At 45.3% G+C, this 16,292-nt stretch overlaps 4 protein-coding genes across 4 annotated transcripts; 2 read left to right on the top strand and 2 right to left on the bottom strand.

Annotated features, from left to right (window-relative positions):
* Positions 1 to 395: 395 nt before the first annotated feature.
* On the bottom strand, positions 396 to 2,256 carry BP5553_08815 (uncharacterized protein; the record flags this gene model as incomplete). The annotated part of the gene is made up of 4 exons (XM_032017438.1): positions 396 to 1,116; positions 1,172 to 1,260; positions 1,314 to 1,782; positions 1,829 to 2,256. 4 exons carry the CDS (start codon positions 2,254 to 2,256, stop codon positions 396 to 398), a joined length of 1,707 nt encoding a protein of 568 aa, XP_031866081.1.
* A 675-nt stretch (positions 2,257 to 2,931) lies between these two features.
* Positions 2,932 to 4,458, top strand: BP5553_08814 (uncharacterized protein; the record flags this gene model as incomplete). Its single annotated transcript, XM_032017437.1, has 2 exons — positions 2,932 to 3,079; positions 3,134 to 4,458. The coding sequence occupies 2 exons, from the start codon at positions 2,932 to 2,934 to the stop codon at positions 4,456 to 4,458; spliced, it is 1,473 nt and encodes a 490-aa protein (XP_031866080.1).
* Positions 4,459 to 7,381: 2,923 nt separating this feature from the next.
* Positions 7,382 to 10,423, top strand: BP5553_08813 (putative 3-isopropylmalate dehydratase; the record flags this gene model as incomplete). Its single annotated transcript, XM_032017436.1, has 7 exons — positions 7,382 to 8,002; positions 8,064 to 8,249; positions 8,309 to 8,668; positions 8,723 to 9,260; positions 9,312 to 9,673; positions 9,752 to 9,929; positions 10,053 to 10,423. 7 exons carry the CDS (start codon positions 7,382 to 7,384, stop codon positions 10,421 to 10,423), a joined length of 2,616 nt encoding a protein of 871 aa, XP_031866079.1.
* A 677-nt stretch (positions 10,424 to 11,100) lies between these two features.
* Positions 11,101 to 16,218, bottom strand: BP5553_08812 (p-loop containing nucleoside triphosphate hydrolase; the record flags this gene model as incomplete). The annotated part of the gene is made up of 14 exons (XM_032017435.1): positions 11,101 to 11,380; positions 11,467 to 11,841; positions 11,912 to 11,995; positions 12,063 to 12,794; positions 12,853 to 12,924; positions 12,978 to 13,101; positions 13,159 to 13,497; positions 13,545 to 13,707; positions 13,775 to 14,583; positions 14,644 to 14,877; positions 14,947 to 15,226; positions 15,277 to 15,503; positions 15,554 to 15,991; positions 16,158 to 16,218. The coding sequence occupies 14 exons, from the start codon at positions 16,216 to 16,218 to the stop codon at positions 11,101 to 11,103; spliced, it is 4,218 nt and encodes a 1,405-aa protein (XP_031866078.1).
* Positions 16,219 to 16,292: the final 74 nt, after the last annotated feature.

Raw genomic sequence — 16,292 nt, 5'->3', positions numbered from 1 at the left:
TTGCAATTTTCTCAACGCTTAGAAGTGTTCGATTTGATAATATATTAAATAGTTGAGCGCGTGATTACTTATGGTCCTTTACATATTTTTATAATTTGACTGTAGGATTTGCTATTAGCGCGCTACCCCTTGATTTTGGAACGTTCAGGAGTCTTTCACTCCATCCCAGGCTTGTGCTCACGCACAGCAGGTAATGAGAGGAGAAAATTGTCCATTCTGACGCGATTGATGTGTTTCTTAAAGATCAAGAGGTCGCGTTGTGAAAAAATCGGGTGGTAGTGTCACTTATATTGCAGTGTACGGAGAGTAAAGGCGCGGGCTCTTACCATCTTATACAGTGAGTACAAAATAGTCCCAGATCCTTCATGCTCTGTGGCATAGTGAAGTGGCGGCCTTCATTCCATCTCGACGGCATGCTCCAAAGCAGGCCAGAAAAGGTCGAGTGAGTTGTCTTGCTCATCATCGACGGCCTGAACATCATGTCCCTTTGCAACCAAGGCATCCAAATAGTTAGAGAAAATATGAGTTCCATGGACCCTCGCAATATCTTCTGGCAAAAGGGACATATCCTCCAGGTCATCCGGTATGGAGAAATGAGTAGGAGAGGAGTAGGCACGAGGATCTGCTCCAAGATCGATAAGAAACCTCATTATATCAAGGCTTTTGGATTCAACTGCCAAATGAAGGAGAGTCCATTTGCGTACATCAGTGGCAGTGAGGAAGTTCGGCTGGTATCTAGTGAGTTCCTTGAAAGTCGACATGTTGTTGAACTGAACAGCGCAGAAGATTGGAGCCCACATCAGATTTCTGGTTTGGATCTTGGGTGATGCGCCTCTCGATATCAGTGATTTGATCTGGCTCGCATTGCCAAACGCCGCGGCTCTATGCATAGCAGTCCATCCGTCCCCGTCTTGAGCGTCAAAATCGCTGAAAGAGGCAGCTGAAATAACTTCCAGAAACTCTTCGCAAGGGGCTTGGTGTTCTGGCTCTTCGCCGAAGAGACTAAATGCCGCCGTCCATCCTCTGGCACTGATGTGGTGGACATCCACACGATTTTCCAATAAATACCGTACAACCGAAAGCTGTCGATGTGCAAATGCCCAATCAAGTGGACTTCTACACAATCGGTTAGATTCTCTTAATGTGTCTGTGACGCTGGGGTCTCCCCTACGTCTGAAATCGTCCAAAAGATTTTCTAGGGTCAGCCCCTCTCCAGACGAGCTGCTTCAGAAGCTCCACTGAGCCACTTGCAATCGCATACTGAATCAATGTTGGCGAAAATACAATGCCTGCTGGCTTATTCAGAGGCGTACTGAAAACGGGGAGAAGTTATCCGGGGTTACGTCGTTCACACTTGCTTTACCCTCATTCAAAAGGTTCCAGACTACGAAAGTGTTCCCAGTCTGACAAGCTCTCATAATCAAGGAATCCTCTGGAACGACGTTTTTAAGTACTACCCCGGTAGCAATGGCAGAGACCTCCACACCGAATAGAGAGACTAGTTTAAACCTCGTTTCCATGGAAAACACCTTGAGGCAGAATAAGGCGTGCAGTCTCACGGAAATTCCATATGAGCGCAAATGTGTCGAATCTTCGGAGCAACATACCGATCCATTCACTCTCACAATATATGGCAATGCCCAGTCTGATCCGAATACACTCCTAGCCCAGGAGAATCGCCCCGCACCCTTCGATGGCTGACTGTTAGGCGGGTGGGCTTGTAAGTTTAGTAATTCCTGTTTGAAAGCCTTGAACTCGGCTTCAAAATTACTCATATACCGACTAAAATATTATTAGCGATCGCCAGGTAGAGTGAGGTCATTCAAACTTATGAAGTAGCAGCAAAGTTCTTTGAAGAATATCGCCATGAAGCTGGAGACGATCCTCCCATGCTTTTACTTTTTTTGCATCGTATAGTGCCCACTTAAGACGAGCCGTCCGACCATCTCTCCGTGTGATCCTCGTCAGAAAGGTACGGATCTCCAAGAATACGACACTAGTCGCCATCAATGACCGTTGCAACACCTCAAAAGCAGTGCGATCGAGGTGTAGAGCGCCTTCATCATTAGAAAGTGTCACCTGTACATATCGAAGCAATCGCAAGTTGCTGTCTAACCCATCTAATCGATGTCCAAGATCTTTAACTTCTGCCGGGGCATTTTGATAACCGTTCACGAGGCTCTTGATGTGTTTGAATGTCCTCAATGCTACATCAATCAGTGTGAGTAACGAAGCAGAGGTACCAATAGGCTCCATTGTGTCGGGAGTTAGCAGATGTGTTAAAAGTGAACATTTTCTCAGCAGAGAATCAGTCAATCCCAAATACTTACGGAATCCTCGCGCCCGACATGTATGAAAACCCCAACATCGTATTGTTGTCTAAGTTTGTCTAAGAAACTGCCCAGGCATCGATCGATATTTCCGATGCGTTGTCCGCTAATGATTTGTTATGTCGCCTCAAGGTTTCGTCCTATGGAACGCCACATTCTAACTCCACGAATCATTGAAGAGCTGACAGAGTGAGGCATACGAGTTCGCCTCATAATTCTAATGCGGCCTAAGACCCAATACAACACAGCCTGCGACATGCAGAAACGATGCAGAACAATTTTGTCAGGTAGAATTTGATCCTAATACAGGCAGTATGCAAGGCTGCGAAAGAGAAGCGCGAGACCCAGGTTGGTGATTTTCACTTGGCAGCAACCTAACAACAGAAAAGTTGATCCAAGGAAAGCAGGGCAGCTATGCATGACTTGCAACGTTACACTACTTACATAGACCCTCTCAAAAAAATGTTCAAGAGGGCGTTTCTACTCTTTGAGTCTCCCTGGAAAGGTCTATAATTTTCCAACTTCCAGCCAACCTTCATAGGACCACCTCAACCCCTCGAGTTACCATCTCATCGCTGAACATTTGGTTTTATCCGCCAAAATGCCATCAAAACGGAAAGATCGTAGGTTTGACAAGCATCGGTCTAACAAAGCTAAGTCGGATAAGTCAAAGCCTAGCCAGGCAACCGAATGGTCAGAGTGGATATGGGGTGGCACCCAATGGCACCAGTACCGCAACAATGAGTATGGTAAGTGATAATATCCATAATACCAATCTTTGACAGCTAACTTGACTTTTACAGGCGAACTTGAATACAACACACACCCAGGCACAGCAGTCAATGACTATCCCCAAGAAAATCGATATAACAAAAACGAAGAACCGAGATTCGGTGCTCCACCCAACGGGTCACAGTGTGGTTGTGGTAGTGGCTGTTCATCTAATAGTGGCTGCGTTAGATCCACAAAGTTCGGGGATCTAGAACAGGAGAAGCGCCAGCCGGATGGAGGGCAAGATACCGCAATCCCCATTCCACCTCCAATCTCCTCCTACCAGTGGCCTCAGCAGAACCAGAATTCAGTTCCGACTTATCCGTCTACTAGATCCTCATATCAGACGAGCTATACCGGAGATGCTCATGGTCGGCAACAAGAGCACAGCGTCACGAGCTCTGCTCAATATGCCCCAACACCTTACTCATCCTCTGCAGCCCAAGGAATTCCTTGGAATGACGCTATGAACAACACATCCAATAGCGGCTATACAAACCAGGCACTATACTCTACATATTCTGGAATTATTCAACCTTTCCAGCAACTAGCCGTGCAACAGGACGGGCCTTATGGCGCTGACACATGCAACGATGACTTTCAAGGTCACTCATCTATAGCTACCCGACATTCACCATTGGATAGTAGCCACGGGACAGTCTTCGGGCGGATCTGTAAAGAAATGGGCCTATTAAAAGAAGACTACTGGGAATATCCAGATAGGTACGAGAAGCCGGCATCATATTGGAACGGTGAGAGATTGCAAAACAATTGCGTCTTTGTCTCTGTTGGATATCTTCTTGGTATGCCATCAGAAGAACTGTCATCTTATCTGCAGGCAAAGCCGCTGCCTACGGAACTTCAGGGGATCAATCTGGGAGAAATCGAGCGCATACTTTACAGAATTCCTGGCCTAAACATTGTTGCCTTCCCCGTCCAACTCGAGGGTTCTCGGAGACGGCAGAGTCAACATCCAGAACCTCAACAACGCTTTGCCTTGAGAAAGTTGCCAGAATGCCTCAAAGACAAGGATCAGCCATTCGCAATTGGTTATGAAAGAGGCAGCGGGCGTGGGCATTGTGTTGTAGCACAAAATCTTCGTGGGCGAGGTGGGACTAGAGTGGAGGACTACCAGTTTACTTGTTTCCAGCATGAAACAAACGGGAGGAATATGTCAGAAGACGTAAGGAATAGTTTCATCAGTTTTGCCATTTTCATAGATCCTGGGTCTAGGAACCGTGCTCTGAGCTGCTTCTACGAAAGCACACTCCAGAGTAATGGAAGTCGAGGCGCTGCATCTGCAAATCACGTAACGCTTTATGATGATGGGAGAAGCCCTACCACGGTCAGCTATTAGCTTCCCACTGATTCTAACTACCCGAGCACAATCAACTACAGTGCTTCAAGTCTGATTCCGGAGACTAGTACTTCGGAATACCCGCGTGTGGCCCGCTATAGCACTGCAGGGCATGGAGCGAGTAGGAGGTAGATGGATTAGTCAACCACGATAAGTGAGCGAAGTAGTAAATGATTTCTGGAATATGCAACAAATCAAAAACGTATGATAACACCGATGATATCAAGAAGAAAATTTCAATTTGATATTTCGCATTTTCACAGAACGGGCTTGGTTTTGGTGCACAACCAAGAGTAAATCTTCTCATCCAGCAGTATACTACACTTTCCCGGAAGACCATATGCCCCATCTATCCAGTCATCATCAGAAACAATGTAGCTATTATCCTCATCTAGCGTGGACTGCCAAGTCCAAAATATGAGTGGAATTTCCTTGCCAACTCCTTGAATCTGCGGTCTTTCGTTTTGAGGTCACTGATCAAATAACGACTGGAAGAAATGTCTTACCACCGGCGATACTCTTTAGAATGACCACGAGTCACTTACTTCTCAGGCAGCTCAGGCAGCTCAGGTGAGCTGGGTGAGAAGAGGGGTGAGCCGAGGGTAATTAGCGCATGAGTAGAAGAGGCGAGCTTACTAACTAACCTTGGGACAAAGAAAAGAAAGTTGTGTTCAACTACCATTAAAGTTTCCTACCCAATATTTCTGGTAATTAAGGCAGGACGACACTCGGACTTAATAGACCCTATCCCCTCCCTCCCAGCGCACATTTCCCACAGACGGGTACACCACAAGACATCATCTCAATCAACTCTACGCTTGATATCAAGCAAGCTTTGATAACTGATGCACTAGAAGTGTTCGTGAAATTTGATTTGTTGAGATCAACCTACTATTGTCATCCTACCGGTACCGCACCAGAGATCTATTACACGATTGGAAAGTTTCGGAGAGAGAGGATAATTTCGACGGCAGTTGCACTTACCCCGTTCTGATCAGCTCCCATATTCCGTTCCAACTATCTGAGAGCAGCATCAGATGTGTTTGTCCACAAATCCTCCCATTTAATCTTTGTCGCTGTGTCGAAAGGAGGGCAGTCAACAGTATTCGCTATACCCATCAGCACTTCCCTTCCAACAATAAATTGTCCCTTCCCCCCAACTCCCTGTAAAGGACTCACTATAATGCACTAGCGCTGTTGAATCAGGGTTCTATATTCAGTATAGTTTAGGTTCTGTTCTTAACTGACCCCTCCTTTCCCCAGGTAACCTTCCCTCCTTAGCTATCTTCAGCTATCTCATATATATAATTTTACCCCAAATTGTCATCTGATCCGACAAGCGCCCTCCTCCAAGCCGAATTCACAGCATTACTCCCACCCCTCGGCACCGCATCCTAAGCGCCCCTCCCACTAACCAGGCACGGCGCCATACTACTGTCACTCGGCGTAAGCTTCTTGATCGCATCATCCAGCGCGCGAAAATCGTTTCTTCAACGACTTCCCATCTAACAACTAACTCCCCACGATACCATTGAAGCTTCCATCTAGTGGCCCATTGTTATCCTTAAACCACGGATAGAGATCCGGATACGTAGCTAGTCGGACCGTCACTTGAAAATTTTAGGCCATAACAAGCACAGAACAGGAAGGAATTTACAGAGGGAAGAGTAGTACTCCCCTCAAGGGCGAAGCAGATCCACGTTCAACCGATTTACATCATAGATAGGACACCTGGTGTATTTTTAGAAAATATATACTTTGGGTTCCGGGGGACTTGTTTAGTTTCCTTGAATACCGTCGTCAAACCTTGACAAAATGATATGAGAGAAGAAAAATCAGATCAAGGTAATTAGCTAAGAAGTGAGACGTTAAAATACGTGACGATGTGGCAAATCTTGCTTAGGGTGCTCAGGGGAGTTGTTCAGGTCCGACGCACAAGATAGAGAAATTTGATTCATGATACCTAGTTATATACTGTGATAATTGCAGCAACAGAATGCACATGTCAGGTATCGCACTTAGAACTCGCTAGCAGTTCTATTACGCTGAGTGAGTATCTGACGATATTACGCCTTAAGACGAACTCCTTCCATGTTTGTGAAGTAAATATTGAAAAATTAGCAGTCAACTACATAAAGTGTTGAGATAAGACACCAAGTGCCACTTACCCAATATTATGAATGCAGAATACACCTCTAGCGGTCGTCTACTTAGATCGATTTGTCGACCAAGATGATGAATTGCAATTTTCTGTCGTATACGCCACGTATACACTGACTCCAAATTCAATGATTCCTCTCTACAGTAACTTTGTATAGCACAATGTGATAGAATAGCCTATCTAACATCTCGATCGTATCGGAATTACCAAGTATATTTGATTTTGGTCACCTGACTTACCCACTCATTTGCCTACATCTACCTGGTTTTCATTCTATGGTATTAAGGGTTAATCAATACAACCACTCCAATTCTATGACTTATTGTGTCCAATCAACTGTCTTGCTTTTTATGCACCAATTTGGTCCCAGTTCTCGAACATATAACCCTTGCATAGAGCTTATCAACATCATTGAACCGTTGAGAAAAATATCTATGCATGGCGATGATTGCACGACTTGATTTGGCGTTATAATCGATGCAATAGTATGGTGATGTTAAGGTGGAAAACCTACAAATGAAAATATGCCTTGAGGGACTCTAGATCCTAGCTATTTGATTGGCCAGGTACGCAAAAGTATTAACTAGGTACGATGACTATCATGTGATATAACATAATCATGCAAGATACATGATAGTCTAAATTATCATAATTTAGCTTGCGTTATTTAAAGTGCTGGACTCAACTTGCAGCCATGTAGGTCTACAGTGAACATGCCTTTTTCTTCCTAACATTTGCGCACTCGAACTCAAAAGATACAAAATGTCGAAATCAACGATGTCGTATAGTCTGAATGATAGATTCCCAAAGGCGGCGGTCAAATCAATTCGCGCTTTGCTGGGAATTCTATCACGCACTCGAGGTGTACTGGTAGACGAGCAGCCAAATGGCGAGATAGCACCAGGTCTTATCTCAGTTGCGGATGGCCACATACACCTTGCAGGGTTAAATGACTCCCATTACGATTCAACAACTTCCCATCTAGAGGACTTCCTGAACCGTCTCTGTGAAGCGCTTGATACCGTTGGTAGGGATGCAGAGGCAGACGCCTTCAGACATGCTTTGCAACTATATCAGACTGACAGAGAGCGCCTGCCCCTTGGACCTGGCGAGTTGATCTCTAACCGACAGCTCAGCAACGACTCGTTCGAGGATTTGGAATTCCTTGTTGAAGCGTGGCTAGAAGCGCTGAATTCTGAAGAATCTGCCAGAAAATTACCAGCTCCTTTGCCAGGAAAACTCCCCGATACTCGGGCCATGACGCTGGCGGAAAAGATACTGGCTCATCACGCATTTTCACTCCCGTCTCCTGATGGCTTGAAATCTGGAGACCTGATAAGGGTCTCTATAGACTGGATTATAGCAAGCGAGCTATCTTGGGTGGTACGTCACACCAAAACTCATATTTACCTACAAGCAAGAATATCAATTAACAACTCGATAGGGCATGAAGCATGGTATGGTCAGCATTGGAGAACAACCATCAGTCTGGCGAAATGATCGCTTTTGGCTGGCCGGAGATCATACCGTTGAACCACGGACTTATGGCCAACCTCGCGTACGAGAGCTTCTCGACGGTTTGAATGATGCCAAGCACCAATTCAAGATGACAGAGAATCAAGGATCGAATGTATCGTCTCCATAACAAAATATTTTACCGTTGTGCCTCGCTTACTGACATTATGGCAGTACACCATTCTCCATACAGAATTCGTTCGCGAACGAGCTGAACCAGGGATGCTCGCACTTGGTTCTGACTCGCATACCTGCTCAGCTGGAGCTGTCAGTTGTCTCGCAATCGGACTCGGAGCGGCTGATGTGATGACAGCACTGGCGACAGGCGAAACGTGGATCAAAGTTCCCGAGTCCATCAGAATTGACTTCACTGGAGAGCCAGCTTGGTACATTCGTGGCAAGGATGTCATACTCTACATCCTGAAAGAACTCAAGCGGAACACCTTCGCTGCGGACAGAATCGTAGAGTTCGGTGGCCTTGGAGCTAAATTTCTCTCTTGCGATGCACGGTTTGCAATAACTAACATGTGTACGGTGAGTTGTCTTGAGCCGTTTGCTTCATCTTAGAGACTTATAAGTAAAATTTAGGAGCTCGGCGGCGTCACAGGTATCTTTGTTCCGGATGAAGTTACCAACGCATTCGTATCAGGTCGATCTCAAAGCAAGTATAAGTCAAATTCCCTCTATTTCCAAGTCGATAAAGATGCTTCTTACGCAGCTACATTTCAGATTGACCTTAATCTGGTCGAGTCCTTCATTGCTCTGTATCCGTCGCCGGACAATGTCGTGCCTGTGTCGGATGAGCTTGACATGAGTTTTGAGGGCTGCTTCATAGGCGCTTGCACAACCACTGAAGAAGAGCTGGTCCTTGGGGCGCTGGTACTCGAAGCCGGTCTCAAGAATGGCCTCAGTTTAGCTCCTGGAAAGCGTATGGTTGTCCCGGGAAGTATACCAATTGTTAACAGCCTGAGAGACTTGGGATTGTTAGATATATACGCACAAGCTGGCTTCGAACAACCAGCAGTCGGCTGCAGTTTGTGCCTCGGAATGGCAGCAGATCGAGCCGGCGAGGGAGAGAATTGGATTTCATCTCAGAATCGTAATTTCAAGAATCGAATGGGCAAAGGTTTATCATAGCTTTCATTGTCGCGCTGAAGTATTGCTAATTCTTCAACAGGGTCGACCGGACATATCTGCTCAGCAGCGACTGTGGCTGCGTCATCATTCAGCATGAAATTGACCAATCCTGCTGCGTTGCTAGCTCAAGTCTCCTCTGATCGGTACAAATTGCTGCTTGAAAGCTGCCAAAGCTACAAGAACCGAACGGGAAGAGTCAGATTCCCGAAAAAGGATAGCATCCGAGGCTCTGTATCCGCGATGCCGCCATATGTGGAGCCATATCTACATTCTCGACCACATTTGACTGATAAGAATATTCAAATTCATGCCACAAGCGAGGTCGAACAGGAAACAGATGGCAACCTCGACGTCATTGAAAGCAAGGTATATGCTCTTGGAGACTTCGTCGACACAGATGCAGTAAGTAGAGTCCTCTATGTTTGCCTTCTTGATTTTTCCCGAGAGACGTTGACTTCAAGCTTGCTGATAACGTTCAAGATTATCCCTGCCGCATTTATCCTCGAGAGCCCAACAGATGTTCTTCTCGGTAATCATGCCCTAGAGTTCACTAACCCTGACTTCCGCGACAAAGTACGTCAAGGCATGCGTGTAATTGTAGCTGGTAAAGCATTTGGTTGCGGCTCATCTCGTGAGGAAGCACCACGAGCTTTGAAAGGTATGTCTTAAGCTATTCTTCGTTTGCACATATTGTCACAATCCTAGTGTGTCTATTTAGAGATGCTCAATTTTCCGTGATAAACACTTTCGTCTGGTGGCTAATAACAATTGGCATGACTAGGTCTTGGTGTGCAATGCGTAATCGCAAAATCGTTCTCTTTCATCTACGGTCGCAATCAACCCTCCATCGGCCTGCTGGGTATCAACATTGTAAACGAGAGCTTTTATGAGCTCGCCAGAACAGGCGCAGGTATCAAAATTGATCTTCCTGGGAGGATTGTGCAGGTTGAGGGGCGGTCTTTTCCTTTTGTGCTGGATGATATGGAGCTCTCTTTGATCAAAAGTCAAGGATTAGCTACAGCATACAAGAAATTTGGCAAGAACGTGTTCGCATCGCTGTGCGGCACTGAGAGTTCTGTAATGGCGTCAGAGCTTGCAGAGTTGAAGTTGAAGAGTGTTGGTGATGGAATGAGGACAAGTCTCGCTTGGTAGGGGTTATATTTGATCTAACATATATCAGTAGCTTATAGATATAGCCTCAAATAGGCTTGAGTACATAGGAAACCGTTAAAGGTATTGGTGAGAGCATCGCTGTATATTGTAATACATATATATCGTTTAAGAAATAAACTAAGGGTAAGGACTCTATTACGATAATTATTAATAATCTTATTAGCTTTATAACCAGAGAGAGATAATTAAGATGTATTTCTTTTTAAAAATGTTGTATCTTTAATGAAAAGCGAAAGATTAAATCCACAATATTCAATCTTATTTAATTAGATAGCTTTCTTTTAAAAACAATACATTTCATAATAAGAAAAATACATCTAAAAAGAAGGAATCAATGTACTCTTTCTTTCTTCTTATATACATGGAATACTGTATATCAGTACATTAAATCTAAGTAATTAATAATAAGAATATTATTATAAAATTGATATTTCTAGTTATCAATCAAGATGACAGAGATCGTTATGTGCGTCCACAAGAATTCTCACTCGTCAAAGATGTGTCTTGAGAGAATTTAAAAGTTCATAGCTGAGCTAAGAGCTGATTAATTATTCTTGTTAAATTACCCTGATATGACAGATATCTAGCAGCAGAGAGTACAGCCGAATTATGTCGTTGTTTTACAAGAAGCATATATGCTTCATCTAAGAGTGCTCCTACACAGAGACACCGGGAGATAGACCAGCCCCAGTCGTCTCTTCTTCCGAGGCATTTTCAGGCTCACTATCAGCAGCCCGGAGCAGAGATGCGAATTTCGATGGCTCAAGGGCAAGTATCGATGGTTTTCCCTGCTCTACGATACGTCCTGCTTCGAGCACGATGACTTCGTCGTAGTCCATAATGGTGTTCAGGTTATGGGCAACACAAATAACAGTTCGATCCTGAAATCTTTCTCTGATGATGTCGACCATCTTGGCCTCGGTCTTCTTATCAACACTGTAGTACGCAAAGTTAGACGCTGTCATAGCTGCAAAATATATAGATCTAAAACCGCGGTCATAGAGCTCGTGTGGGGGGCTTACCTGCTTGTTGATTCGTCCATGATGAGTATCTTGTTAGGTCGAAGTACTGCACGAGCCAGACAGAGAAGCTGCGACTGGCCGTGAGATAACGGGTCTTCATTCGCCATGGCATCCAAACCACCCTTCTTATCGATCACTTCCCGCATTCCGACCACGTCTAGAACATCGAGAAGCTCTTCGGTAGAGGACTGACCTCTGATATCGAGGTTTTCCCGAATAGTAGCATGATAATAGAAAGGTTCTTGTGGTAGCGTGATGAGCTTCGACCTGAGCTCCTGTCGCACAACAGTCGATATGTCTATCCCATCGATTGTGATTGTTCCACTACGTAAGTCAATGAGCCTCAGTAGGGCCGCAATAGTTGAACTCTTGCCACTGCCCACCAGTTAGCATCAGTTCTCTCACATACTTGGATTCGATAACTTCAGTTATAATTGATGCTTACCTCCCTGTTCTACCACATATGGCAACTTTTGCGCCAGCTTTGACAGAAAATGAAAGATTGTTGAGGACAGTATGAGAAGTAGGCCTGCGAAGAGTGTCAGCATTATCAACCTGGTGGGTTGTTACTGTCGAAAAGCAATTTGAGCACTTACGAATAAGCTGCTGATACATTGTGAAATGTGATCATGCCTTGGTGCGGCCAGTCTGGTGGCAAAGTTTTGTCTTCGCCTGGCTGATCTTCAGAGCTAGTGTGAATCGCGAAGTGACGTATTCTGGAGATAGCGCCCATCGCAACTTCCAAAGATGCCCAGTTGTATACGAGGCTCTTCAAGCTGACCCCAAACCCTACAATACTGACCAATGCAACACCTACTTTCGCACCTGAGGTGTCTCTGGTTGTAACGACTATACTAACCAAAATAATGGCAAGGAAAGCAACGGCCAATTCCAATGTTAGATTAAGCCATCGCTGGGCGCAAAACAAAAGGTAAAAAGGACGTTGGGATCTTTCGAGCAGATCATAATTCCTGCAGGCAAACTTTTCAGTCCAGCCAAACGCGCGGACCGTGACCAAGCCATTGATGGATTCCATAAAGTGGGATAAAAGCGGTGCTTTTGCTTCTAGATCCAAGAGTCTCAGTTGCCGTGAAGTCCTCAGGTAGAACAATTGAACATAGTAAAGAAGAATAACCAGTCCAAAAACTGCAGCTGCTACGTAACTTGAGCCATAGATGATGACTCCAACCTGGGCAATGCACGACAAGAAAGTGATGGTGGTGCCAATGAGGGCCGTTGGGAGCTCCATGTCGATAAGCTCCAGGTCTTGGCTGAATCTGTTTGACACTTCTCCACTATCCGTAGTAGAGAAATATGCTAGCGGGGCTCTATATAACCGCGTAAGTGGGCAGGGAGGTGATGGGATATTATGGGAGCTGAACTAACCTCAGGGCCGAATTTAAAAGTACTCTATGAAACTTAATGGCAGCTTGTGGCACCATTCTGATCATTAACCACCTGGAGACTTGGTTAGTGTTGTATCTGCGAGGATTAACTTTGACACGACATACGAGCAAGCTCCAAGAAATATCACGATAGCCATCACCGACCAAAGAGCGTATAGCGACAGATAGTACCCAAGTCGATGGTTGGCTTCTTTCGCATTCGCTTCCGTCCAGAACTGAATCCAAATTTCTTCAATTAAAGTCAGCTGGTTCAGGGTCTCACGGCATGTTAGGGGACACTACGAACGTGGAAAGACCAGGCCGAAAACGAAGCCAGAGCAAAGCAGAACAAAAAACCCCCAAGTTACCCACCCTACCGTATCAATGTAATACCTGTAGATGGTCAAGTCACTCTTTCGCTTGTCATCAATATCGCTAGGTTGATACGGAGTCCTTGCAGCAGCTAGACCTGGGACTGTATCGTCGTCGATTTTCTCCGGCTCGCTTGCGTTGAGCGTCTTCTCTCGAGTGCCGAGACTCTCAAGATAGCTACTGGCGTAGACCAAGTTTCGATATGTACCTTGATCAATGATCTTGCCATCTGGTCCCAGAACAACTATGTGATCTGCTAGCGAGATATTGCGAACTGGAAGTGTTAGATGTTAGTCGCAAAACAAAGGACACATGACATACCCGAGTTTGTTGCAAGGACTGTCGTCGTACCTCCGCGTCTCAGTATGCCATGAGATCCTAGAACTGATTCAAAAACATGCCGTTCAGTTTTTGCATCGAGTCCGCTGAAAATATCATCTAGAATAACAAGATCATTCCTTGCGTAAAGTGCTCTTGCTAAAGCCTATTTTAAGTCAGACTCTGGAACCATAACGTTGGCAGTCACCTTTGCGTGGTATAGAAACACTAACAAGACGGCTCTTCTGTCCGCCACTCAATGAAACACCTTTACTTCCAATAACGGTATTGTCGCCATCTGGAAGTTGCGTGAAATCCTGATCTAAGGCACAAGCCTTCACCACTGTATTGTACCACCGTGCATCGAGGTATGAGACACCAATAATATTATCCCTGATACTGGCGTTTGTCAACCAAGGCAATTGTGCGCAAAAAGCAGCTTTAGACCTGCCTACGATTACTGTCCCTGTGGTGTGGGGCATCTCACCAAGCATGACCTTCAGTAAAGTCGTTTTCCCACATCCGATCGGCCCAATCACCATCACAAGGCTTCCAAGTAGTACCGTGATGTTAATACCAGATATTGCAGGGTCGGAACCCTTTTTCCAACTTGCCGAGCAATCTCGTATTGTGATTATCTTCTGATTTGCCGGAATTTCAGCCGGCAAACCTTCAGCGTTATGTGGATTGTAGGGACTTGGATCGACAGATCCCATGTCAAGCATTTCTGTCCCTGAGATATCAAAGGTACGCACCTCGGCCGGATTAGAACTACCGATGGGTTTGTTGTTTGATTCGATTGTCCTGGGATCGACCCTTGGGTTGGTTGCCAGATATTGTCTAACTCGCTCAAGACAAGCAATCGAATTGATGATGCCCACGGTGGAGCTGATCCATTTCGAGACAGCCTGGCCAAGAAGCGAGAATACTGTTAATGACGTGTATGCAGAAGCGGCCAATAATGGTGTGGTGCCTCTAAAGTTCGATATAATACTGTATGTTGCAAAGGCGAAGACGGGGGCCAAGGTGGTTGAAACATATGCTGTATAAATAGTTTTCTTAGCAACTAATAGGCAGCAGAATAGCTTTTCTTTCGACTTACACAATGTGACAAGACCGACAATAAGTTCTCTGTATTTTCTAGAGATCCGAATTTCATCCGATCTCAAACGCGTGATGATATTTTGGACGATATCGGTTGAGCCTGTTGATTTGATGCCTCTAATTGAGCCAAGTGTTGCAACTGTCGTGGTGATACGCGCCTCGATTGCTTCGAGCCAGACCTTCTGACGGCCGCTTAAGAGCATGCCCAACTTCACAAACCCAAATACGCAACCTGTTGCGCAATTTTTCATCAGTCATATTGACTAAGGAACAAGATCTTTGAGAAACGTGCATATCATACCTATAATAACCACAACAGCTGCGGCGACCGAGACCCCCAATCTTACCTCGAGCAACCAAAGAGAAAGGGCTATTTCGATCAAGCTGGCCCATATCTCATGAACGTCTCTCATTCCATGACCCATGCGCTCCACATCGTTGTTGATCAACGTCAAGGAGGAGCTAGTCGAGGCTGAAGAGCTACTTAGGCTCAAAGTATGGTGATAGATCAAGGATACCGCACTGCCTCGGATTGCAACAATGGCACGATAATTCTTGTGCTGAGAAATTGTTGACATGACCTACTACAAATCAGTAAATGCCATGGATTCTCATGAAGGGTTGAACATACTGCTATACCAATATAAACGATGGCGTAAGCTGCAATTAAGCCATAAGCGATCTTGTTGCTCGTTGCCGTCTCGGGTTGTTCAATAAAATTCACAACACGACTGACCAGAAACGGCTGAGCGTAATTCACGCCAGTTAAGCAGAGTCGAGGGATAATACCTGCTAGAAGCAGGCCTTTGAATGTGGCTAGCATAACTTTGAGGAGTGCATGAGGCTTTGAGTTATCAGCTACGACAGAGTGTCAACAATATGATAGTAGAGCGAGTGTGTGAACTGACCATTGGCCAGTCGGCGACGGATTATATCACGCCAGGCGTCGAAAGTAAGAGCATCGTCGTTGAAGAAAAGATCATTTACTACCAAGCTCTGCTTAAATCCAATCAAGAGTAGAGGATTGAACCACCAGAAGAAGCTACGATTCAGTGTCCCTGCTGTCTGCTCTGGTGAAGGGCATTTGAATTCAGGCCGAATCAGATTGCTCTTCTCCTTGGCTTCTAGAATAAGAATAATGAACTTGAAGCACACGATCGCCGTAAAGATACTTGCGATGGCAATGTTGTTAGGTATCTTGAATAGTGTACGTGCTCGAGCAGCATCCATCGGGATGGTGGCGAGCAAGTACAAGTTTAAGATGGTCGACGGGGTTGTAGATCTATAGTGCTCCCAATAAGACAGGACAATAAAGACGGGTGACGCTAGGAGCCCAATGACTATTGCTGCGTTGGACAGTTTCGTCGTTGATGTCCTCAATGTCAATGTGAGGATGAAGTGCACCAATTGAAGTAGCACAAAAGATATCCAACATAGCTAAAACGAAGACACGCATTCATCAGTAAGTATCCAGGCCTGAGCTGGGCATTGACGTTGACAGGCGGCACTTACTCGCTTGAGGATCGAAAGTATATTCTTTCGTATCACTGTCTCCTGTGCCTTCAGTTGCCATAATCGGATCAGCACCAGTGAAAGTGCGAGCAGCAAAGGACCAAGGTAAAGTATGCTTTCTTCAAATAACAGGGT

This window comes from Venustampulla echinocandica (assembly GCF_003357145.1).
Source record: "Venustampulla echinocandica strain BP 5553 chromosome Unknown scaffold_9, whole genome shotgun sequence".
NCBI classification, from domain to species: domain Eukaryota; kingdom Fungi; phylum Ascomycota; class Leotiomycetes; order Helotiales; family Pleuroascaceae; genus Venustampulla; species Venustampulla echinocandica.
This window is presented reverse-complemented; position numbering and strand designations above follow the sequence as displayed.